This window comes from Nematostella vectensis, chromosome 12, assembly GCF_932526225.1.
Source record: "Nematostella vectensis chromosome 12, jaNemVect1.1, whole genome shotgun sequence".
In the NCBI taxonomy this organism is placed as follows: Eukaryota; Metazoa; Cnidaria; class Anthozoa; order Actiniaria; family Edwardsiidae; genus Nematostella; species Nematostella vectensis.
In genome coordinates, this window is record NC_064045.1 from 12,647,315 (window position 1) to 12,672,095 (window position 24,781).

A 24,781-nucleotide genomic window follows, 5' to 3' on the forward strand; every position below is an offset into this window, starting at 1 on the left:
TCAACCGGGCTTAGTAACCATTAGCCCGCTGGGGTTAATAACAAATATATATTGTTTTGCTTTAACTTTATTGGTGTTTTATCCGCCGCTTTATTGTTTCCGACTGAATACCGTAGTTGTCCCGAATGGGTTCTCAACACTTCGCGCGTCAAATCTCTTTACGCTACTGGTGAAAGATGGATCAAAATGGCGTCTTCCATGTTTACAAAGGGCTAAGGGCTAAGGACAAACAGTTTGGATAGTTCTGGCAAGCTTTGGGGACTCAAAGCTTTCGTAATGACGCGAAGGAATGCTATGTAAATTTTTATTGTAATCAAAGTACCGGAACGGCTGATTTGCATAACCAAACTGTGTCAATGATCGAAGGAAGCTGCCAAAGTTTTGGTCAAATAGTGCGAAGTTGAAGAACAAAAAACTCATTGAACGGCAAATAGGAAAACACATTGGGGTTGAAATTCACTGGGGAGTTCTACCTTAGGAGGTAGCTTTGGTCTTGTGCACCGAAAGCTGTTTTTTTTCGTCGAGATCTAGGTCACTGGTCGTTCGTTGTTGCTTGGTTTCGGCGTCCTTGCGAAACCTTATCTTCGTTGTTTTTGTTACTGTAAAATCTCCACTGTCATCCATGCTATCTACACCAAGAACAAAAACTATGGCGAATTAAGAGAGTTTTATATCACAAAAGTTGTCTTAAGCGATTTATGTGAGCTGAGTTTCAAGCGGGGAGATAGACGCGAGACGGGCGTCGAAATGTCATTTCGCGGCTAACACGAAGGCACAAGACCGATAAACTACTAAAGGAATTAGTAACTTTGTAAGGCTAACACAAAACCGTCATAATCCGGGATCGGAAAGCTACAACAGTTAATAGTTTTAGAGCTATTTGGATTTAAATATACGGACGATGTTGAGAAATAACGAAAGATGGCCCGAAGCGTTTGGCTTCAAAATTGGAGGCAAAGCTCCGGTTGTCATTATTTCTGTACAAGATAACTCGATCGCTGAGCGGGCTGGCTTGCAAGCAGGTGATCAAATACTTGAACTAAACGGAGAAAATGTTCAAGCTTTAACCAAAGACCAGATCGTTCTCTTAGCGAGGCGATCGACCCGTGTTCCCCCCGCGCTGGCGGTCATATCTCGGATTCGAACGTTTGATCTACGGCGAAGAAGGGGACGGTTCGGTTTTACCGTTCGCGGTAGTGGACCTGTGTTTGTTAATGATGTGGAACCAAGAAGCCCTGCTTTTACTGTGGGAATGAGGACCGGAGATCTTGTTCTTAAAGTTAATGGGGTTAGCGTGAGACACGCAAATGCCGAACAAGTCCAGCAAGTCGTGGAGGCATGCGGACCAATAGTTTCTGTTGTGCTAATTGCTGGCGCACAATCTATCGGAGAAATGGATAAGAAAGGGAAATCTGGAACCTCTTCTGCTAAATATCGGAGAGCTCGAGACTTCTATCTCCAAGTAAGTTGTCATAGTCAGCAAGTTATTTTTAAACTTACGACAAAGTAAGTTCAATTATGGTAGTTGTTTGTGACAAACGAAATTCACTTAGGAACCCCATTGGCAGTAATCGAGCAATTTAGATAAACATTGTCCAAAATGCTTTTAAGGTGAGCGCAAAGTTTTTATTCTCCTATTGTGTCAAATTTTGACTTTGATTTTTGTTGCTTATAATATTATAACTGCTTCGGGATCTTTTTTCCTTTTTCGCGGCAAAATTTTAACGCCGTATTACTAAATCGGTCAATTAGAGTCTCAATTAGTCAAAGATCACTCCGATTTGAGGTTATGACATGACGACTGAGTGATAATTCGTGAAAGGTTATTATCTGATTCGTTATGTATATTCATTAAATTTTTCAACTGTATTGGAGTATATATTGTTTGTATCCCCTGTGTGTTTTGGGAAGAAAAGAAGTACTTGACACTTTATTGAAACATATTTTTATTCCTCAAATAAAACTATAGATTTTCTCTTCTATGCAAAACTTTTTTTCAGATGTTAGGTTTGTTTTCACATCTTATTTGTATTTACCAAATAAATTCTTGAAAAAGTTGTTGAAAAGAAGTGAGAATATTTCCAAGTTAGTCACTTTTTCTGCTAATTAATTCTTTCTTCTGTATTTTATAACATTGTTGCACTTTTCACAGTGTAGAAGTTCTAGAAAAACTGCTCACTGGAACATCTACTTATTATTCTAATACCTTTTGTTTGTTGTCCTTGAGTTCTTAACCCTGTCTAGAAAATTGAACCTAGATTTACTGTATTCATCATAACAATTTTTTAAAAATGGGTTTATTATTTTAATTTATTTTTATTATTTTTTTAAAATTGGGTTAATTTTATCATCCCTTATCCTTTTTTTACCATTTTCTTTTTGGTACAGTCATAGCATGCATATAAAAGTAGTGAGGAAAAAAATCCCGGATCTGCTCCTGACAATCTAGTATACATTTGTTTTACACTCAAGGTGTCTGTAATGCTTAGCATTGTCTGTAAAATCAAATTATGCAGTCATTTCTAGCTTTACAGAGACCTTGCCATTATGATGATAATTATGATAAAGAAATGACTGTTATGATTGTAGGGATTTGAAGTACTTATTATTGCAATCTTCTTCCTTCAGATGAATTATTATCTGCCTGGAGACAGTGTGAAGAAAGGAAGATTGATCAAGGCATTGAACAAGTACGCTCGCGACCGTCACATAGAGCATCTGTGTAAGGCGCTGGTTGGGATTCTACAGACGCACATTGAGAGGAAACTGCTAAGAGAAATCAGGTATGATTTCAAAATGATAAAAAAAACATTATCTGCCACCAAAAACTACCAGAGAATATATACTTTTTTCTTTAAATTATTAAAGTGTTTTTTGTATATCTCCTTTTTAAATCCACATGTGAAAAAGATTGTGTTTTTTGGTAACTGTCCATTCACAAACAAGCCCCCTTTTTTAAAAAAAACCTAAATGTTTTCAAGGGTGGATCTAGAGGGGGGACGCTAGCCACAGGACGGGGCACCAATGAAGAAAAAAAAAACAAGAACCATTGAAGTGGATCTTGGCTTTCATGCATTTCTTCTAAAATTTCATTCAAAGGTTGTTAGGGGTGGAAAAGGGAGGACCCCCCTGCCACTGGAACCCCCTGGAAGTCATCTTCTCTTTAACCCCATCAACCCTGTTGGGTTTCCTGGAGCTTCAGGATAATTGAATGAAAATGGTATTGAATTGGAAACAAATTGTTTTACACCTTTTATAATACTATATGTTTTTTTTTTATATTTTTGTTGAAGATTTTTGATCCCTAACAAACACAAGCCACAGTTCGATGTCATGGTTGGTATGAACTCAGAACTCAAGAGGCCACACCACCCTGTCAGTGCAATGCCATTTGACAGCTTATCACGCTCATCAACCACTGATGATTTTGACTTTGGTGAATCTGCCCAATTCAGGTGAGCTATCATAGCTTTCTTGGAACAGTTTCCTCTGTTCTGGGTGATTCTGTAGCCATAATTTCATGTTTGACATGACGGGGAAATGTTCCATCTCATTTTACATCAAATAAGGTGGACATTTTCTCTTGATATTTATAGTGAGTGGTAGCAAACAAAAGATAATATAGATTTAGGCACTGCCTAAAAGCGGAGCCAGCATAAACACCTTTTGTGTTGACTGATCAAAGGTATTATTGGGGGATCTAGGATCCTGCTCTCTACTGAGATTTATTTATTGTACCAACCAAATGGATCCAGGCCTTATTCAATAATTTAAATTATGCAGTACATCAAAGTTAACAAACACATTTCCTGGTGTGGATATGGCTGTCAAAGTTGTCAAGAGTCTAATGGTAAATTCTTATGTCCCATCATAGAAGTTCCATTATGAATATCTTTTTTTTAATCAAAACAATACTCCCACAAGCTTTGCTCTTGTGCAGAAAATGTCATGGGTGTAACAGCATTCCAAAGATTCAAAATAATATATTTAGACTGTTTAGATGCCATACTGTGATTTTTATGTATTGATTTAGTGGCGATTCTCTCCTTCATTGGACCGAATATTCAGAAAAATGTCTGGAAATTAAAATCCAAAAATATATCTCCTTTCATGCATTACATATTGGTGCACCCCACTTTACCATATAGTGGCCTTGTTGTTGGTGGCCTACTCCCAAATGAATGCAATGAAGAAAAAACAGATTGAAAATGCTAACTTCTAATTTCAAACCAAACCCTTTCATTGATCTATGTTTGGGGTAGAGAGGAATCAAAGAATATCAATTGACTAAAAAATAATCGACGGGAGAGGAGATATAAAGTGTGTTGACTCAACTTGAAAGGTTTGGTGAAAAAAATATAACAGTAATGAAAATAATTTGATTGAGCATTTCTTGACATTTCCCCTTTCCCATTATCTTAACCCTTTCACCACCACAGGCCTCTAAAGAGGCCATGTCTTTGCTACCCAAGCTATGTGAACAGAATTCTATTATTGAAAAAGAACAAGGTTGTTGCTAGTGTTATAAAGTTTAAGTATCTTGCCCTAAAAAACCCTTCCCCTCAATAAAAGTTCCATTAATGTACATTTGTAAAGCTACATTCTGACAAGCTTTGTTCTTGCGAAGAACAATGGATGAAACAGGATTTCAAAGATGGAATATAGTGTCAGACACAATTTTAGATAAGATGCAATGCTGAAGATTTAATGTACCATTTTAAGTGGTGATTTTCCATCCCCATTGGAATTAATATCTACAAATATACATCCAGTAATGCATTTTATTTTGGTGTTTTGAGAAACCCTGGATCTAACTATTCCAATGAAATAAATCTAAACATCTAAAATAAATGTAATGGGCAAGAGACTTGGAAAGAAAATCCTAAAAAGAAAATATAAGTGAAAGTAATAAATGAAAATTTCTAATTTAAAAATCAAATCTGTTCATTAATTTATTTTTGGTGTAGAGGGGAAATAGCAAAGAGCATCAATTGCATAAAAATAGTCAACAGGGAGAAGAAAAAGGAATAAATATGACTCTTCCTAAAATGTTTGAAAAGAAAATATAATAACAATGTGATAATTATATTCAGTACTTTTCTAAAATATCCCCTTTCCCATTATCTTTAGGTTGATAGAAAACTGTTTTCTTTACAGATTTATTATTTAAAAAGCAAAAGTTTGTTTTTAGTTTTATATTATATAAGTATCTTGTTCTAAAAAAAACTATGAGTGTGTACTGCTGAATCACATAGTAATGAACTAGTCATTTGCGCCCCCTCCCTTATGGCCCCGCAGAAGTCAGGGGTTAATGTGGGGTTTTAGACCGCTTTTTAACCAGAATATGTCAATAGGGGTGGTGGTATTGACTGTTTTTGACTCTTAACTTGGAAACAGGCTTTTTTTAAAGTTTGATCCCCCACCCTTCCCTGGGACCATGGGTGTGGGGGTATCAAATGACTAGTGAATAAGAACATCCTACTATTCTCTTCAAGACATGATTTTTAATTCTCATGTCTTCCAGTCTTTAGCATTCATCTTGGCCCTTAGGTAGTTCCTGGTTCATAAAAGAGTGAAAACAATTATTTATTATTTCTTTCAAAACAATCTTTTTATCAAGCCATTTATAATCTAACTAATTTTCCACAACTATCTGAAAAAAAACAATAAACACATGAGATGCAAGATGCAGACAGTAACAACAATACATATTGAAAATAGGTTTTTTTTATCCTCGGTAAGGAAAATTTCTCTTGTAAGTTGAAAAAGCTGCTGTATCTTCTAAGGATATGTATCTTCTTAGGACTAAGAGCACAGGATATAAAGACAAGAACAGTATTCTTTAGCAGTATTTGACAAATGCAACACGATATTGGTTAGCCTTTATGAAATATCTCAACACAATCAATCTGCCTTGAACAAGTCTTATTAAAGACGAATTCCAGTTTTTGTTGTATTTTATTTTATTCAACACAATCAAGAATATAGATAAAACGAAGAATGTCAAAACAAAACTTGTTATGCTTAAATAATTTGATTACTAAGTTAAGTAATCGCATTCTCAAAGCATACAAAAAGGACAACAAAAAGCCTAATAACTGTCATATCCTCAATAGACAATACAAATCGTCGTCCGAAACTCACCTTGCATTGTTTTTTTGGTCGCTTTCTTGTGGTTCTGTTCGCTTTTTAATGTGAACTGTTACTTGCTTAAATTTACTAGCTAAAACCAGATAAATCTTGGCGTGAATGAATGTTAGTAGATCTCCTCTAGTTGACTTTATCCTTAAGTCACAAAATTTGAGGCAAAATAAATAATCATCGCATAATCGACAAGAACTTTTTCCCTTGCTCCGTGCTTGTATTTAGTCGCCATTTCGGGGCCGAGTGGGGCCTGGGAGTCGCGCGGCTGACTGACTGACTGACTGGCTGGCGAGTGACACCACAGGGTACCCGCGCGATGACCACAAAAAACAAGTCGCATACCTATACCATATTTCTATGCCTATGGGGCTACGCGCACGGCCTGCGGCCGCGCTTGGCTCCGCTATAAAATGCTGTTCTGCACAGTGCACATAGAAGAGGTTTCTTTGTCAAACTTCTCCATCAAACTTCTAGTTCACCCATCTGGTATAAATATGGTGAATTTATTTAGTTTTGATTTTTCCCTCCAGGACTTGGTCTTCTGCTAGCAGTTTTCAAAGTCAGTATAGTAATCAGAAGGGAGGAATAAATGCTGATCCGCCAAGGTATGTACTCCTTTAGATGCCACTCCAGATAAATGTTGCAGCTTATTGTGACAAATGAAATATGGATGATAAATGTTTTTTGCTCTACATAGGGTCACTGCCCATACTCTTGAAGCATTCCTACTTGCAAATGTAACAACTGAGAGAGATTAATCTTGTTTTTTTATGTTAATATCCTCTATATCTGGGTGCTAGATTCTAAGAAAAATCCAGGTTTTGAGGTTTAGCATAATGATCAATTGTTCTTACAATTGGCGGCATGAAAGGTTACTGTACAGTAAAAGCCTTTAAAAAATCCTTGGTTAGATCCAGTAATCTAGGACAGAGAAAAAGATCCCTGATTAAAAAAATAGGGAAAAAAGGCTCACCAGGTATATATTTATTTTTTGTTTTTCTAGGAGTGTTCCTATAAAGAGGGGTGGCCCAGGGGCGGGGTTTGGGTTCACCCTTACTGGTAATGCCCCGGTGTGTGTGCGATCGGTGGACAAAGGTAGTCCAGCAGCGCAAGCCAGGCTCAAACCTGGGGATCACATTTTGGAAATCAATGGACTCAATGTCAGGTAAAACATTTCAGTATTTTGATTATTATCTGTATGATAATGTATTCATCCGTAAAAGTCTTTAAAGATTGCTGTATTGATAAAACCAAAAAAAATAGCCGGAACATTTCTGTGAAAAATAAATCAATAACAACCACAACTATAATAAAAATAAAGTTTGGAGCATTCTACAAGCTAATTACCTTATAATTACCAATATCAGGCGGGTACCCAGGGGGTGCACAGGGTGGGTCATTTCTTATAAAGGAATCTTCAAACACTATGCTTTTTCATATGATTCCTATGACTGCGCCTCCTCACTCAAACAATCCTGGGTACGTGTCTAAAAAACATCCTTCCAGGTCTTGTTATCTAGCGCTTTTAAGTTTAACCTTTTGCCTTTGCTTTCTCCAGGAATAAAACTCATGCACACGTTGTAGAACTCCTGAAAGGGAGTGGCTCCCAGCCAACGCTCCTGGTACAATGGCGCCCAATGAGTGCCCTCAAGAATCACTCCTCTGCATCGTCTATCAGCTCGCGCTCCGTCACCTTCGATGCCGAGGATAACAGGCCAGGATCCGCCCTTTCGAGATCTTCAACATTGCGCACTGACCAGCTGGTGTCGAGGCGGCCCAGGGAAGACCCCCAGATGGTCAAGATTCTGGCCAGGGAATTCAAGATCCATGTAAGGACAGGGCCATAGCAGGGGGTGGGGCCCATGAATGTCCCATGAATAGAGGTTTTTAGGGAGTTTGTGTATTGAAAAAGAATTTGACGCGCCTACCTTCGTCTGCATGCGTCTTACATGCTCGTTTGTTGCTGTTCCTTAGATGAATCGATTGTTCACAAGCGGAGAGCAGAAGTACATCAAGCAATGCCTTATGGATTATCGACGAGACAGGTACGTCTTTGTATTATATGAATCCTGTTTACTCAAAAGGGATTTTACTAATCTAATATAATACGCATCGAACATATGCACTTCTTTTCAAAAAATTGCGATAAAAATAATTAAGTCCTCGAAGCAGAAGGTTTGAGTCACCGCGATCAACAGTAGTTAAGGCAAGACTCACCCTTGACATACAGTTGGTCTGTTTAACTGATAGGGACGTGGAGAAGCTGTTAGGATCCATCGAACCAGTCCTTGACGACCCAGACAAGCTACACATCCTGCACTACCTGAGCAGCCTTCTTCCCGAGATCGAACAACTTGCTTTTGACAGGGAGGCAGCACGTGTCTTCTCGCGGCGAGCAGAGAGTAAGCCCAGTTGTGTGGCATACCTGTGGTTTCTCACATTGTGCAGTTTGTTAACCCATTTGTCTGGTATACCTGTTGTTTTCCACAGGTTTGGGTTGAGATATGATGGCCCAGTTATTGAGGCCTGCCTTGACCAAACACTCCCAGAGCGCTGCCGTCTTTTCTTTTGTCCCTATTTTCGAACGCGTTCCGAATATTTCCACAAAATGCCTGAATATGTCCCGAACATTTCTCAACTGATGTTCTTAAATTGTTCAGATGGCCCGTTGCCGAGTGTGAATACCAATGATGCTGACGTCATCGATGTGCTGTACCGAGTGCAGGGCATGAAACTGACAGACGTGCCTCGCGAGAGAAACCTTATTGGTGGCTCAGGTAAGACGAGAGAAACCTCATTGGTGGCTCAGTCAAGGCGAGAAAAACCTCATTGGTGGCTCAGGTAAGGCGAGTGAAACCTCATTGGAGGCTCGGGAAGACGAGAAAAGCCTCATTGGATGCTCGGGTAAGGCGAGAGAAAACCTCATTGGTGGCTCAAGTAAGGCAAGGAAAACCTAATTGGTGGCTCGGGTAAGGCGAGAAAAAACCTTATTGGAGGCTCGGGTAAGACGAGAGAAAAACCTTATTGCTTTAGGTAAGACGAGAAAAAACCTCATTGGTGGCTCAGGTAAGACGAGAAAAACCTCATTGGTGGCTCGGGAAAGGCGAGAAAAAACCTCATTGGATGCTCGTGTAAGGCGAGAAAAAACCTTATTGATGGCTCAGGTAAGGCGAGGGAAACCTCATTGGTGGCTCATGTAAGGCGAGTGAAGCCTCATTGGATGCTCGAGTAAGGAGAGGGAAACCTCATTGGAGGATTTAAGTAAGTAGGGAGAAACCTTATTGGATGCTCAGTCAAGGCGAGTGAAACCTCACTGGGGGCTCAGTCAAAGCGGATGAAACCTCATTGGTGGCTCGAGAAAGGCGAGAAAAAAACTCATTGGTGACTCAGGTAAGGCGAGGGAAACCTCATTGGTGGCTCAGGTAAGGCGAGTGAAACCTCATTGGATGCTCGGGTAAGCGAGAGAAAACCTCATTGGATGCTCGTGTAAGGCGAGAGAAAACCTCATTGGATGCTCGGGTAAGGCAATGAAAACCTAATTGGTGGCTCAGTCAAAGCGAATGAAACCTCATTGGATGCTCGGGTAAGGCAAGGAAAGCCTAATTGGTGGCTCAGGTCAGGCGAGAGAAACCTCATTGGATGCTCGAAGAAGGAGAGGGAAACCTCATTGGAAGATTTAAGTAAGTAGGGAGAAACCTTATTGGATGCTCAGTCAAGGCGAGTGAAACCTCACTTGTGGCTCAGTCAAAGCGGATGAAACCTCATTGGTGGCTTGGGAAAGGCGAGAAAAAACCTCATTGGATGCTTGGGAAAGGCGAGAAAAAAACCTCATTGGTGGCTCAGGTAAGGCGAGGGAAACCTCATTGGTGGCTCAGGTAAGGCGAGTGAAACCTCATTGGATGCTCGTGTAAGGCGAGAGAAAACCTCATTGGTGGCTCGGGTAAGGCGAGTGAAACCTTATTGGTGGCTCAGGTAAGGCGAGGGAAACCTCATTGGTTTCTCAGGTAAGGCGAGTGAAACCTCATTGGATGCTCGGGTAAGGCGAGAGAAAACCTCATTGGTGGCTCGGGTAAGGCGAGTGAAACCTCATTGGTGGCTCAGGTAAAGCGAGGGAAACCTCATTGGTGGCTCACGTAAGGAGAGGGAAACCTCATTGGAGGATCAAGTTAGTAAGGAGAAACTTCATTGGATGCTCAGTCAAGGCGAGAGGCACATGTCTCAGGCATGATTCAGATAAATAATAATGATCGTCTGCAAAGATCCTTCACTCTATGCCATATTACCTCACTCAGCTCAGGGGTGCAAAAAGCTCCGATAAAATCATGAAATGAGCAAGAACGGAGCCATGGGTCCCGCCGACGAAAATGTTTGAATAGCGGATTTCAGTAGAGTACGCTTACTGTTAGTAAAGCTATCGACATGCAATCTTCCTTGAAAATTTTAATTCCTCAGAATTCCTAGAAACGTTTAACGTTGACCTCATTATCTATTATTGTAGCCTTGTCGAACTACCCGGATGAAGAGTGGCCGACACAGGGTGCCCGCTCCCGATGGAACAATAACTCATCTGGTTAGTGCTATAGTGTTAAGGGAAGACCCCTTTATTCCCATGATGCACTGATCTCGAAGCGGTATAACCATTCATGTATGTTTGATTGACAGGTGCGGATCTGGACATGGTACCTGTACGGGATAATTCCAGGAACGGGGTGATGATGAATGGTGGTGATCATGACGGGGACGATGACGAAGAGCTGGATTTGGGTCTAGGTATGGCCATGGTTATTTTTATAGCGACATTCCAGGGGCGTAGCCAGGGGGGTGGCCAAGGGGGCCCGGGCCCTCCCGTTCTAGCAGCCAAAAATATGGTAAATGAGATTATCTAAAATACCGGAGAAAATGCCTTGAAAGGGCCTTTTGAGCCCCCTCCTGTTAAAAATTGTGGCTACGCCGCTGATTGAGCCATTATCTCACTCTATGCGTGCACCCCCTTCAACCAACCCCCCCCCCCCCTCGATTAGCAAGAAGGGGAAACATCTAACCCTCAACATTTCCATGTCGGGGTGGGGTAGGGAGTGTGCTTTTATTGAATGGTTAATTAGATTTATCAGCTCGGATGACTTAAAATATCTATACTTCTCCGGGGACTAATGTTTAGTCATTCCTACACGGGTTACTCGAACTCCTGCAGATTTGGACTGCCTTTCAACTCTCATGATTTACGCATTTGCCACGGTAGCCATTCAGCCACAGAGCAAGACAACTAACTTTCCCCTTTCTGTTTCCACAGAGGAACTCGCTGACGCATTACTAGAAGAGGACCGTAAAAAGGCCGCTGCCCAGATGCAAACGCAGGCCCAAGTTCACAGCTCCGGCCCCAGGCGAGCGCGACCAGGATCGACTGGGGAGCCTGGTATTACGGCCACAACGTCTGAAGATTCTCGAGAAGCGCCAGGTAAATGTTAATTTCCTGTTGTGTCATCACTGTCACTTCGCAGGATAACTATTTAGCCGCTTGGGTTTCAGGGCCGTAGCAGGTGGTGCGGCCGGGAGGGAGGAGGGGAGGGGTCTTGCCACAAAGTAACACAAAGTTTTATATTGGTTCGCGCGGACTACTAAGCTTTTCCGGTGGTCAAGCTGCACCGATCATTTTTTCCCCACTTTGGACTTGCCAGTGAATTGCAACCTTGGTTCCCTTTTAGAAGGCGGTTTCGAAAGTATATCTGGGAGTCCTGGGGGGAGTTCCACAGAGGCTGGTACTGGGCCCTCTCGTGAAGAGCTAGAGCGAGACCTTGAGTCGCGCAAGAAAGAAGTGAATCAGTACAAGAAGATCATCAACGAACAGCAGCAGGAGCTCGCCAAGAGTCGCCCGCTAGATGGTGAAGGTAAGCAGGCCCATAGCTTAAAGCCGCATTGTCACCAGTTTACTTCCATTTAGGTCCGACGGAAACCTCAACCATTAAAAGACAAAAGAATATATTAGAATCCAAGATATTTATAAGGCCATCCGCAATAAATTATAAATCACATCCTCAAAGAAACTTCCAATAGGCACACTGCTTTCAATATTTTAAAAAATAAAATTCGTGTTTTCCGTTAATAACAATCGGAGATTGTTACGTTATCGACCGGAAGTAAACTGGTGACAATAAGGCTTTAATCATCATATCGATGAATCTTGTTTTGAAAACTGTCGTCAATAATTTCCACGTAAACTTGCAGGAATTTGTGTTTACTACGATTTCGCAGTCCGCCATTTTGAAACAGGCCCAGGCCCAAGCGATTTTATAACATCACAGGTTTTCCACGTGCTCGACCAAGGCTTTTTTAGACCATTCAGAAAAACAACTGCCATTGATTGATATGGTAAAAATAAGGGACATTGTGTTTTAGTGATACGGTAGTTAATGTCAGCGCTTCCTTTTCTTTTTTTTGTGTGGTAGAGCCGAATTTTCGAGCTTGAGGTCCAGCCAATAGTTCAAATCGTCGGTAATTCATAAAAGACCGTTTGAACGGCGGCCCGGAGCCTCAAAAACCTTCAAAAGTATATAGCATCCTCTACCCCTCGGAAAAAGCGGCCGCTGCCTTTGATAGTAGATTTAATCGGGTGGATTGTACAAGTATAAAAGTAAAAAGTAGTACAATGTACTAATCTTTTATCTACACGGGGTTGGCAGTCCCCCATCAACCTCCTGGATTCGGTTCCTCCACCTATTCACTTGTTGTTGTCTGTACAAGGCGAAGAGTTACACCGTTGTGTTGAGGGATTTGGTATTGGGCTTATCTTGTTCCCGGTCTCACTTTTTTTAAGCGCCAAAATATTTGGGTTTTGTGTGAGGTAAAGGTGATGTATATTTCTCTTTGTGGGTATTGGTTCATAAATCATACATTACTGAGTCAAATTACTGCTGGGTAAGTGCTTTTGATGGATTGCTGCTAGTATGGGGGGAAGTATATGGAAGTGTTCCCGACACAATGGAAGTCAAAATGTCCCTGTTTTCAAGTCGTTTGGTATGTGGTATACCGAGAGGCGAATTTACCCTGTCTTTGTATCGCAGAAAGAAGATTCTTTGGGGGTTTCTTTCTTCGTAATCGAATATCGACACAATTGAAAGGCATTTTTACAGCTACTCCATTACCGTTTCTTCTTCGTAGACACAATTATTATAGCCCAATTGTAGGCGTTTTGTTTTTTATTTTTGGCGAGAAAACCCTAAAGTCGTTTGTCGCGTCCGCCATATTGTATTTGAGTGACAAAAAGTGCGAGGCGAGGGGAGGGGAGGGAGGAAAAAAAAATCTCCCGAAAAAAAACTCCAAAGTCTAAAAGAACTACAATCCGAACTCCTTTACTTAATTGGAGTGTTTTCGTTACAGGACGAATTTGATGTTGAGTGCTCTGTGTTCTCACTGTTTAGATTCTGAGTGCTCTGTGTTCTCACTGTTTAGATTCTGAGTGCTCTGTGTTCTCACTGTTTAGATTCTGAGTGCTCTGTGTTCTCACTGTTTAGATTCTGAGTGCTCTGTGTTCTCACTGTTTAGATTCTGAGTGCTCTGTGTTCTCACTGTTTAGATTCTGAGTGCTCTGTGTTCTCACTGTTTAGATTCTGAGTGCTCTGTGTTCTCACTGTTTAGATTCTGAGTGCTCTGTGTTCTCACTGTTTAGATTCTGAGTGATCTGTGTTCTCACTGTTTAGATTCTGAGTGATCTGTGTTCTCACTGTTTAGATTCTGAGTGATCTGTGTTCTCACTGTTTAGATTCTGAGTGATCTGTGTTCTCACTGTTTAGATTCTGAGTGCTCTGTGTTCTCACTGTTTAGATTCTGAGTGCTCTGTGTTCTCACTGTTTAGATTCTGAGTGCTCTGTGTTCTCACTGTTTAGATTCTGAGTGCTCTGTGTTCTCACTGTTTAGATTCTGAGTGATCTGTGTTCTCACTGTTTAGATTCTGAGTGATCTGTGTTCTCACTGTTTAGATTCTGAGTGCTCTGTGTTCTCACTGTTTAGATTCTGAGTGATCTGTGTTCTCACTGTTTAGATTCTGAGTGCTCTGTGTTCTCACTGTTTAGATTCTGAGTGATCTGTGTTCTCACTGTTTAGATTCTGAGTGATCTGTGTTCTCACTGTTTAGATTCTGAGTGATCTGTGTTCTCACTGTTTAGATTCTGAGTGCTCTGTGTTCTCACTGTTTAGATTCTGAGTGCTCTGTGTTCTCACTGTTTAGATTCTGAGTGATCTGTGTTCTCACTGTTTAGATTCTGAGTGCTCTGTGTTCTCACTGTTTAGATTCTGAGTGATCTGTGTTCTCACTGTTTAGATTCTGAGTGCTCTGTGTTCTCACTGTTTAGATTCTGAGTGCTCTGTGTTCTCACTGTTTAGATTCTGAGTGCTCTGTGTTCTCACTGTTTAGATTCTGAGTGATCTGTGTTCTCACTGTTTAGATTCTGAGTGATCTGTGTTCTCACTGTTTAGATTCTGAGTGCTCTGTGTTCTCACTGTTTAGATTCTGAGTGCTCTGTGTTCTCACTGTTTAGATTCTGAGTGCTCTGTGTTCTCACTGTTTAGATTCTGAGTGCTCTGTGTTCTCACTGTTTAGATTCTGAGTGATCTGTGTTCTCACTGTTTAGATTCTGAGTGCTCTGTGTTCTCACTGTTTAGATTCTGAGTGATCTGTGTTCTCACTGTTTAGATTCTGAGTGATCTGTGTTCTCACTGTTTAGATTCTGAGTGCTCTGTGTTCTCACTGTTTAGATTCTGAGTGCTCTGTGTTCTCACTGTTTAGATTCTGGGAGCCAGCCAAGCAAACCGAGCTTCAGTAATGATCTGGCGTCCGCCGTGAAAGCGAGAAACAAGGATGACGAGGACGAAAAAGGTATATAAATAAGTTTTGAGTCGTTGTCAATGAGACTGTGTGTAACTTGATACTAGTACGACTTACTAGAAACCAGTGTTTAACTTATGTTTTTTTTTCTGTTTCTCCTACAGCCTCGAAGAGCGAGGCAGCAAAGCCTCCACCACCTCCCCCTCCGGGAGGGGCAGGACCTCCGCCACCGCCACCCCCTCCCCCTCCAGGGCTTCCTGCCCCACCACCACCCCCAGGGTTACCAGGTGTGGATGGCCCGGATGGAGGTCGCATGCAACTGAAGCGAGTGAACTGGGAAAAGCTGAGCGGAGTTGGCCTGGAGAACACTGTCTGGGCACAGGTAGCGTAGTTTGTAATTTTACGGTATGTTGGCATCCTTCGAGAGAAATATTCAGCTCATGGTTGAAGTGGTATAACTAAAAAGACTGCAGACAAGCTTTTAAAAACTAGATGGTCTGCGTAGGCGTGGTGTAGACGGGTAACGCTCGAAACGTCGGCGAAACTACGTTTCACATAGGCGTAAAACATTTTTATACAGGCCCGTACCCAGGATTTTTCTTTGGGGGGGGGGGGGGGGTGGGGGTGCGAAATCCGAAAAAAGGACCTAATTTTTCTGGGGGGAGGGGGAGTGACTTTTCTGATAAAAACTTGACCACCCCCGAAAGAACAAAAAGGGATGTTTTATGCCTTTGCAGTATCTCCACGAGACGTTTATTTTCGGAATTGGATAAAATACAAGTCTGACTTATGGATTAATGAGATACCAGAGTGATCTAGCTTATGATTTGTAGTTTTGTCTACAAATAGCACGTCTAATGAGAACCAAAAGTGGACTTTCGGCCGTGCCGAGGGGGGATGAGTTCGCACCCCCTGCACCCCCCTGGGTATGGGTACTCCTCTGTGAAAACAGTAACTTCAGAGCTTCTTGGCAGACTATCAATTGAAGAAACGTAAACCATACCACTTCAACCCTGTGGCTGGTTAATATTCCTTATGCCTCAAAAACACGGGTTTCTACTCTCTTATGTTGTGTATGTTTGTTCCTAGCTCGGTCGAAACGAACGCCTCGATAACGTGATTGAGTTTATGGAGCTTGATCAGAACTTTAGCACTATACAACAAACCAAAGGTAAGACGGTGATGTTCCACTAATTAGGGACCTCAAGTAAAGACAACGATATCGTTAACGAGGAAAGCAAAAAAAGTAAATAAATAAAATTGTACTGAGATTTCAATAGCATCACGTGAAAATACATGTGTGATACCTTCTATCGGTGACGTACCATATTCATTTATACGACACTCGTAAATCGCACGCTCTGATTGGTCAAGGGTCCATGCTTGGCGTCAGCATGCGCAAGACTTCACAGCGTGTCATGAACAACAGTCACTCGACTGCGTCTCGTTGCATACTATTTTGTTCATGACACGCTGTGACGTCATCTGTGCATCTATTAGGGGACATACGCTCGCAAAAATGAGATATTTTTTTGTTAAATAATGACTGGAATAAAATCAAAATAAAATGAACTCGGATTTCGAGTTAAACACTTGCAAGCATAATAATCCGAATCAACTCAAAGCATCTTGGAAGCATGGTTGTTGCCTGTTGATCAGCTGACCAAAGCTACAATATATTTTACTTTTAGTGACGTCATTGATGGCGTCACGATCACGTGACGTATTGGAGTGACACCAACATGAGACCAAAGCTACAATAACTTATATTTCCTTCCACAGAAAAAGAGCCGAAGAAACCCGAGAAGCCTCAAGTCCTTGGACCTAAAAAGGCTTACAACATCTGTAAGTACAACTAATTACTCTAACTCATTCTCTCTAATTCTTTTTCATAATTTTCACAACATCCGCAACAGAGTCATCCTTCATGGGATACATAGCTCCAATACACAAAGCTATTATCTTTATTTAGAGTTATCGTGCCACTCTCTAAACACATCGTCTTGGATTGCAGCGATATTGCTGGGTCATCTCAAGAAGTCGGCGGAGGAGATCAAGGAGGCGATTATGCAGATGGATGATAGCAAGTTGAACGAGGCGCATTTGAGACAGCTACTGATGTACGCACCGGACAGCACGGAGGTATGTAGGGCATCATTATGCCATCATAATCATTCTCATCATAATTATCATCCTAATCATCGTCATAATAATCATTTAGTTATCAAAATCATCATCATTATCATCGTCATCATAATCATAATCATTATTATCATTGTCATCATTAACTCAACGCGAGACAGCTACTGATATCCGGAGAGTAAAGAGTTTGGTCATATATGGTATCATAATCACCATAGATATCATCATTATCATCAGCATTCGGTGTCATTGTCAATCATTATTGTCAATCATTATTGTCATCAAAATCATCTTCCTTAATCATCATAAATCTTCCCATCATCATCATTGTAAACATCGGTACCATCCTCATCATCACCATCACCATTTTTATAATGATGTACATCATCTTCATCATCATCATCATATTTATTATCTCTATCATACTTTTTCCAATCAATTAAAAGAAAATATATAATACGTATTTAGTGCACAAAGTAGATAATATCATGTCAATGTTTTGCTCGAAGTTGCTGAAGTACAAATACTTTGCTGACGACGTGTCGAAGATGGATGTTGCTGACATATTTTCATTTGAGGTACGTTGAATTGACAGTTTCTTTTAAACTTTAAAAAGAGTTAATACACTGATTAGCCATGTTTTCAATATTCTAAAAAATCTCTGAACTTTTTGATTAAATAAATAGCACTTTATTTTGCTTCTAGATCACACCACCTTACCGTAAGACCGTACCGTATTTTCTTCTCTTTTGTACAGCCCTATTACACTCACATGTATTATTAAACGTTAAAAAGGTAATAAATAAAGGAATCTGTTTTTTCCCTAGATGAGCAAAGTACCTTACTATAACCAGCGCCTTAAAGCCATGTTGTTCAGAGCTCAGTTTGACGACAAGTGTGACGAGGTGAAACCCGACCTGGAAGCCGTCATCGACGCCGCTGCCGAGCTCAGGACGAGCGACAAGCTTCAAAGGGTTCTAGAGGTACGCTTTAGATAGTAAATTCTCTTTACTGTAATGATGTATTACTCAATGATTGATGGGAAAAATTTTATGAGTGATCAGTTTAAAACGAAAGTAGAGGCTAATGTTTACCTTGGTCTGTCTCGCGCTGTGTAAGGGAGGTGTAAACAATGTGCTGCGTGATAGCTTTGCCTCTTATGCCGTCTACAAAGTGGCAGGCTGCTTCTCAAAAATATATAGGTTGGGTTTCCTGTTGAAGTTTGCAGAGGAGGAAGAGTAAGGAGAAGTAGAGAAGGAGAATAGGGCGAGGAAATAAAAATTCATTTCGGCCGTTTTTCACCACAGGAAATCCAACAGGCTAGTCTTTACGTAGTCTACTTAGTCACTTTGTTCTTTAGCGGTAATACCAAGTGAATGTTCAAAGTGATCGACGGGGGTTTGTCATCACCACATTAAATACTAGAATACTATAAACCTTGGCAGCCGTAAATGCATGTTTTGTATCTGATGAAACTATGACTTCTCCCTACAGCTTGTGCTGATGACCGGTAATTACATGAACAAGGGAAACACTCGTATCGCGGGCGCACAAGCATTCAAGATCAGCTATCTCACCAAGGTACCACCACCGACTTACTGAAGTTCATCCATTTTTATTATATAACTGTCAGTAAACGTCTTTCGTACACTTGACCCCGGCCTTACCCTGGATATTACAGACACCTCGCTTATAACGTCAGGTAAAACGGGCATATCTATTTTCGGGAATCCTGACACTCGATTAAAGGGAAGGGGCGTAGAGAATAGCTGACGCCCTTTCCTATAATTTAATCTCACAGGTGGTTGGTAAAGCGAACATCCAGCCCCTGGAACCCAGTGTAGTCAATCTAGCAACGTTTGAGGATGTGACGGATTACGCGCTTTGGATAGAATAATACGATTTGGTTACATTTTTGTTCTCTACAGCTGAATACTACGAAAACGACAGATAATAAATCCACTCTGCTGAACTTCTTGGTACAAAAGATTGAGGAAAGATGCCCTGAGCTTCTTGATGTCAAAGATGACCTTAGGACAGTTCCTATTGCTGCAAAAGGTATGTGAGATAATAAGGGTGCTTATGGCATGGGTGTTGGAAGAGTTGGCCATACAGGGGTGGGTCCAGAAGTTCTTTAGTGTATTAGCGCGTCTGCGTATGGTGCCTCTCACCACAGGTGACCCAGTGTATTAGCGCGTTAGCGTATGGGGCCTCTCACCTCTGCTGAAACGGGTTCGATTCCCGGTCGAGACATAGATAGTATCTTTCTGTTTCTAAGCCCTTAATTTGACTTGTTGAACGTATGTGAGCTTACTAGAAGCTTGTGTTTCTCAGTTCCCAGATGGGACATTCTTGATACATGTACGTAATAGGAGTTTAAATGTGAAGCGCTTAGAACATGGTTTATACTGTATAAGCGCTATATAAATGCTACATTGTTTGCTGTGTCCTCACCGTCCGGATACTCACTGTGATGCTATTGGAACAGACGCTAACTACTTTCTTTTCGGTTGAGATTGAAATATACGTTGACTTTGCTGTTGTGCGAGAATCTTATGTGGTTTATTCTTTCTTTCGCAGTTTCTGGCCAGCTTTTGGCGACGGAAGTACAGGATCTTAGTCGTCGAATGAAGGGAATCAAAGACGATTTGATATCATTCCAGGCTTTGGCTTCACAGAAGGAGGAGGACCGCTTCACCGAAGTTGTTATTGTATCCCTTTGTGTGGAAATATAAAATGATCTCACTGCTTTGAATTTGAACATGCTCGGGAAGCCAGTACCTGCAAAAATCCGTTGTCTCCGAGAATGTTTTTCTAAATTGAAATTGTAACACCGCCAAATAGGCTTTATGTGCAACGTTTCTCCATATTTTGAATAGCCATGGCACAATGTAGGATTTTAGAGTTTTCAGATGGGGAATTCCGGGATATACCTGGTTAACTGCATATAACCAAACATTATGTACGGGCCTAAAGTTGAAAACGGGTCAGGAACCTCCCTGTGTATATTATCTAATCTGGTGACAATATTATAACCAATTCCTTGACTAAGTGTCAGAACATCATCGAGGAGACTGAGGGTAAACTGGAGGAGCTGCTTGACCTGCAGAAGAAGATGAACGAAGACTTCAGAGACGTCGTCAAGTTCTTCGGCGAGAAGGATTCCAAGATGACTACCGAGGAATTCTTTGGCATCTTCGCTGCTTTCTTGGTTCATTTCAATGTGAGTTGCACCACTGATATACAGGAGCGTCGCAGGTCTCATTTAGAAAATTGGGATTGGGGGTAACAGCTACTGGTCATGTCATATTCATTTCTTTATCACCCCTATACGACCCTCAGCCCCTGTCTCCCCGCGGCCTCTTGCCAAAGAGCGCTAGCCAGTTTCTTTCTACCCGACCTAGTGTATCAATGATCTCTTGTATAAAGATGATTTCTTTGTATCATTACCTCTCACATCATCCTATACCTTCTCTTCCAGATGGCTGTTAATCATAACATCACGAAGAAAAAGCTACAAGAAGAGCAGGCAAAGCGCGAGGTATGTAGTCCAATAAAACAACCACTTCAAAGCCAGCTTGCAGGCTATAGCAAGACATGGGTTTCAATGTGTTTTCTTTCTTTACTTCCAGGAGAGAAACAAGTTATTCAAGGAGCTAAAGCAACGGAAGATAAGCGTCGACGAAGAAGTGGAACAAGCGAAAGACGAGTTAATGAAGTCCCTAGATGCCAGACGACCAAAGTCAAACGACCAAGCGACGACCATTTCGCCGACCACTGCGATCACGTCAGAAAACCAGGCGAACGGGCTTTCTAATCAACCATCGAGATATGATCAAGGCCAACTCTCCACAAGAATAGTAGTATCAAAATCACCAAGGGAAGAGCTAGTCTGCAAAGACTCAAGTCAAGCACTAAGCCAATCACCGTCACTGAAACCCATAAAACCGGTCAATCCGGTCAAACCAGAAAGTTCTAAACCGGAAGTTCCAGTCTCACCGAGAGAGTTTTTCGCGCGAAAGGAGTCGAACCAAAGCACAACGCTGCCACGTTCACCGCCCAAGCCTGTTAATCGGGCTGTTGATAGTCAGAAGTCAGAAGTCCCTGTCTCGCCTAGGGAATTCTTCGCAAGGCAAGATTCGGCCCAACGAATCGGTCAGTCATCTTCGCCTCCTAAACCTGTCAAACCGTCAACTAAACCGGTTGTACCTGTAAAACCTGTCAAACCTCCTTCGCCAATCAAGCCTAAACCCCCAATTCCTAGTTCTAAACCCGCGAGAAGAGGAAGTGGTTCCAATAATAATAGCGATGACGCTGGCGTGGGGATATACTCCGAGGCTTCTCCCACAAGGAATAATGAGATCAATTACCAGAGACAAAAAGAAACTAATCCTGATATTCCGCTTAGTATCGGAGGTGCCTCTATAGACACCAGTCCGCAGAATTTCAAGAACAACAAGTCTGCATTCCAGTCTGGGACAAGCAGTGGAAAGCCTCCGTATGTCTACGCAAAACCGGACATGTCCAAGAAAACGCCGAAACCGGTTAAACCAGCCTTGAAAGAGAAGGCAGAGCCCTCTCCCCCTCCTCCTCCTAGGTTGTACGAAGACGAACCAACATCGCCTAATGTAGATCCAGGGCCTCCTACATTTAAACCACCCGATCCTCCTACTGCAGCAAAGACTTTGCCTTCATCGATCAAGTCTTCGACGCAGCCGATCAAGTCTTCGACGCAGTCGTCTAAACGAAGTCAATCTGAATATCAGGATACTGGACCTCCGAATTTCAAACCTCCCCCTCCCCCAGGGTCTCACAAACACGGCTCCCTACCCCTCCCACTCGAAGATCCACTAATCAAAGGCCGTTTCACCCCACCGCCGGAATTCCAATCAGACGGTAACACTATGGGATATACTGAGGTTTTTCCCAAAGTTTCTCCAAAGAGTAATGATCACAGTGGTCAACATAGCGAGGTCGTGCCACATCCGATGATTACACCGTATTCTAGTGTCGATGTGGCGAGCTCGACGCCTCCGCCGGCCAACTTTGATAACGATTACGAAGAAGTCGTGGTTAGAAAAAAGCCTACGAAGCCAACACCGTATAAACCGACCGAAAGCAAAGCTGAGGAGTTCGTCGTGCCTCCTTTATTCTCGCGTGGTTTTAGCGAAGACGTTCAAAGTCCGGATGAGGATTCATCCTACGAGGTGACGTCACCACGATTCCCGCAAACTCCGCTGTCACCCAAGCTTGCCTCAGCGCAGATTCTGACAAACGATGACGACAGTTCGATCAAGAGAAGTTACAGACCGCCTACCCCTCCTGCCAGGTATAGAGCGCGGGATGATACTCCTGAGCAACAACCGCCTCCGCCACCGAGGACGACCTCCGTTCGGGACGACACGGACATTGATAAGATCATATCTAAAGCCTTGTCTAAGGAACTAAAGCCCGACCTTGATGATATCCCTGTGCGTGATATTCACCCAACGGTGAATAACAAGCCATATTCACCCGTCAAACCGCCATTGCCTGTCAAGCCGGATGTGAGTAGCACCAAGCGATCGCAACCAAAGATTGGGTCATCCGCACTGCTTCCTAAGGCGTTCGGGGTCCCACGTGATAGGTCACCGTCCAATGAGAAGCCGAGCTATGGCCCCACCAATGGTTGGTCGTATACTAGCGGCAAACCTACGCAGGAACGTCGAGATTCGCTCGAAGGAATAGAAATCGTTCCACCCCCTCCCCCTAGTGACGTTATCGAAACCCGTGTAGGGGATCTACGGGATGAGTTGCGACCTATCAATCTCCCCTCTGCTAGTAATCCAAGCCCTGTCCCCCCTCCCCCACCGTCCGTGCCGCCGCCATCATTACCACTAGATGGAATGGACTTCCACGGAATGGACTCGGCGGAAATACAGAAAGGTCTCGTGAATGGATTCGAATTGAGTTCTTATGGATCTGACGAGGACGATTTTACGCCTCCACCCCCCTTGCCACCAGGTGATGGATATGAGTTTCAGGGGGTGCCACCTCCTCCTATGGAGTTCGTAGAGGAGAGAATGAAACCTCTTGTTCCTCCGTTGCGGAAACAGAGATAGCAACAAGCTTAGACGTGTATCAAAATCGAATAATATGAAGCCAAACTGCAGGTGAAATAGTTCAAGTAATGCATAAATATATACCGATGCTTGGCCAAGAACATTTCGCTTTTTTTTGCGTTTTTCAGTATACTGCAAAATTAGTTTAGAATTTCATTCGACAAACTGCATTACGGCTTCCCCCAATCAAAAGTCTGGAGGGTTTGTATTGGCTAATACTTAAATGGTTTCCGAATACACCTCATCTCAAAAGGCGTTTACCAATGAATGCGTTGGAAATCGAATATTGTTGACCGATGTAAAAGAAAAAAAAATCGTTTTAGGGAGTTCGCAGAATACTCAAAATTGCAGTAAATGAGGGCTAGATTAACTTCTAAACCTGCGTTTCACTTAAAGCTGATTTAGACATCACGATTTAGTCGTAGCGACCTGTCTGCGACACTACGACTTTCGTAATCGAGCATCATTTAAACTCGAGTTGTAGAAGTGTCTCATGTAAATCGTGCTGTCTGAATCAGCCTTAACGAAGACAGCGGAGACGTCAGAGCTTACGCGTCTGTGAAAATCCGCGAGATAGAGAAGGAAAGAAAGGAACCGTTCGTTTCTTTTTCTCCGCTTTTTCTCCGTCTTCGGATATTTGCTTATTGAAAATGGCCTTTTAGAAGCCGCTAAGAACTGTAAACGGGTTACCCGCTTGTTGCCAAACTAGTAGAGAACTGGGATTGAAAATAATATTGTGTGAAAATACTCAACTGTTTTCAAATTATCTAAATTGCAAAAGAAAATAGAGATAGAATTTAGATATTTACCCAAAATGCATAGAAAATATAGATTACAACAGTAACCAAATTCCTGCATTTGACGATGACGTCTTTATCTTAGCTGTGTGTCAAGCATTAAAAATGACGTTATAACCATGCCAAGGATGACGCTAGGAGTCTTCGTCGATGACGTCTTTTTTCAGTTCTATGTCACGTATTTGCCCATGATTTTCTTTTTCTGGCGTCGGTTGTAATATAGTAATCACTAAATGGTAGATTTGGTTTAATGTGTTGTAAGATATTGCTAGATAAGGTAGCAGCAATTTTTAGGAGAATATTATGCAGTGTGAATAGTTTAATTATGGCTAGTATGAATAATAATAATATCGCCACCTAAAGCAAGAATAGTGTGAAAAAAGTATGGAATTAAAAATGTTGTTTTTGTTCTATACGTATGAAAACTTGAAAAGTATCTACAGCCTCATATTGTCTAGAGTATTCTTTAAGTGCGGTGCATCTTAACAAGTGGCGACTTGAGCTAAGAAATCACGTGACTTTTTGGGGGCTGCAAACGCCGCGCGCTTTGGATTTTGGCGGCAAAAAAACAAGAACAAAGAGCAAATCCTTTAGCGCTTACGAATCAGCCTAGCCTGATTTATAATACAGCACGTGATCGTTCGTTTCACTTCCTTTCAGGGAGAGCTTATAAATCAGGCTAGAATTAGCAAGAAAGTTTCTTTGTCAGAAAGGACTCATTTCCATTGATTTTTTTCCCGTTGCTCTCTGGCGTGACGGCCGCAGCGATTTCTGTGTTT

General features: G+C 41.9%; 1 protein-coding gene across 2 annotated transcripts; it reads left to right on the plus strand.

Moving 5' to 3' along the window:
- Positions 1–138: 138 nt before the first annotated feature.
- On the plus strand, positions 139–24,438 carry LOC5520500 (delphilin). 2 transcript variants are annotated; one of them, XM_048720352.1, is made up of 26 exons: positions 139–1,462; positions 2,629–2,783; positions 3,294–3,455; positions 6,675–6,749; positions 7,148–7,309; positions 7,703–7,973; positions 8,119–8,189; positions 8,395–8,546; positions 8,805–8,921; positions 10,643–10,714; positions 10,807–10,914; positions 11,435–11,599; positions 11,850–12,029; positions 14,924–15,013; positions 15,127–15,344; positions 16,052–16,133; positions 16,745–16,807; positions 16,977–17,104; positions 17,614–17,682; positions 17,932–18,087; positions 18,599–18,685; positions 19,033–19,162; positions 19,685–19,815; positions 20,163–20,327; positions 20,586–20,645; positions 20,737–24,438. In XM_048720352.1, the coding sequence occupies exons 1-26, from the start codon at positions 902–904 to the stop codon at positions 23,203–23,205; spliced, it is 6,099 nt and encodes a 2,032-aa protein (XP_048576309.1). In that variant the 5' UTR covers positions 139–901; the 3' UTR covers positions 23,206–24,438. The 2 variants fall into 2 exon arrangements, with proteins under 2 accessions (XP_048576309.1, XP_048576308.1); XM_048720351.1 differs by having other exon boundaries at positions 140–1,462; positions 11,847–12,029.
- Positions 24,439–24,781: the final 343 nt, after the last annotated feature.

Excerpts from the sequence above, each read along its gene's own strand:
- LOC5520500 (XM_048720351.1), top strand. The coding sequence starts at position 902 with ATGTTGAGAAATAACGAAAGATGGCCCGAAGCGTTTGGCTTCAAAATT. Across the intron at positions 2,784-3,293 it reads AAACTGCTAAGAGAAATCAG|ATTTTTGATCCCTAACAAAC; the intron begins GTATGATTTCAA and ends TTTTTGTTGAAG. Across the intron at positions 16,134-16,744 it reads CACTATACAACAAACCAAAG|AAAAAGAGCCGAAGAAACCC; the intron begins GTAAGACGGTGA and ends TTCCTTCCACAG.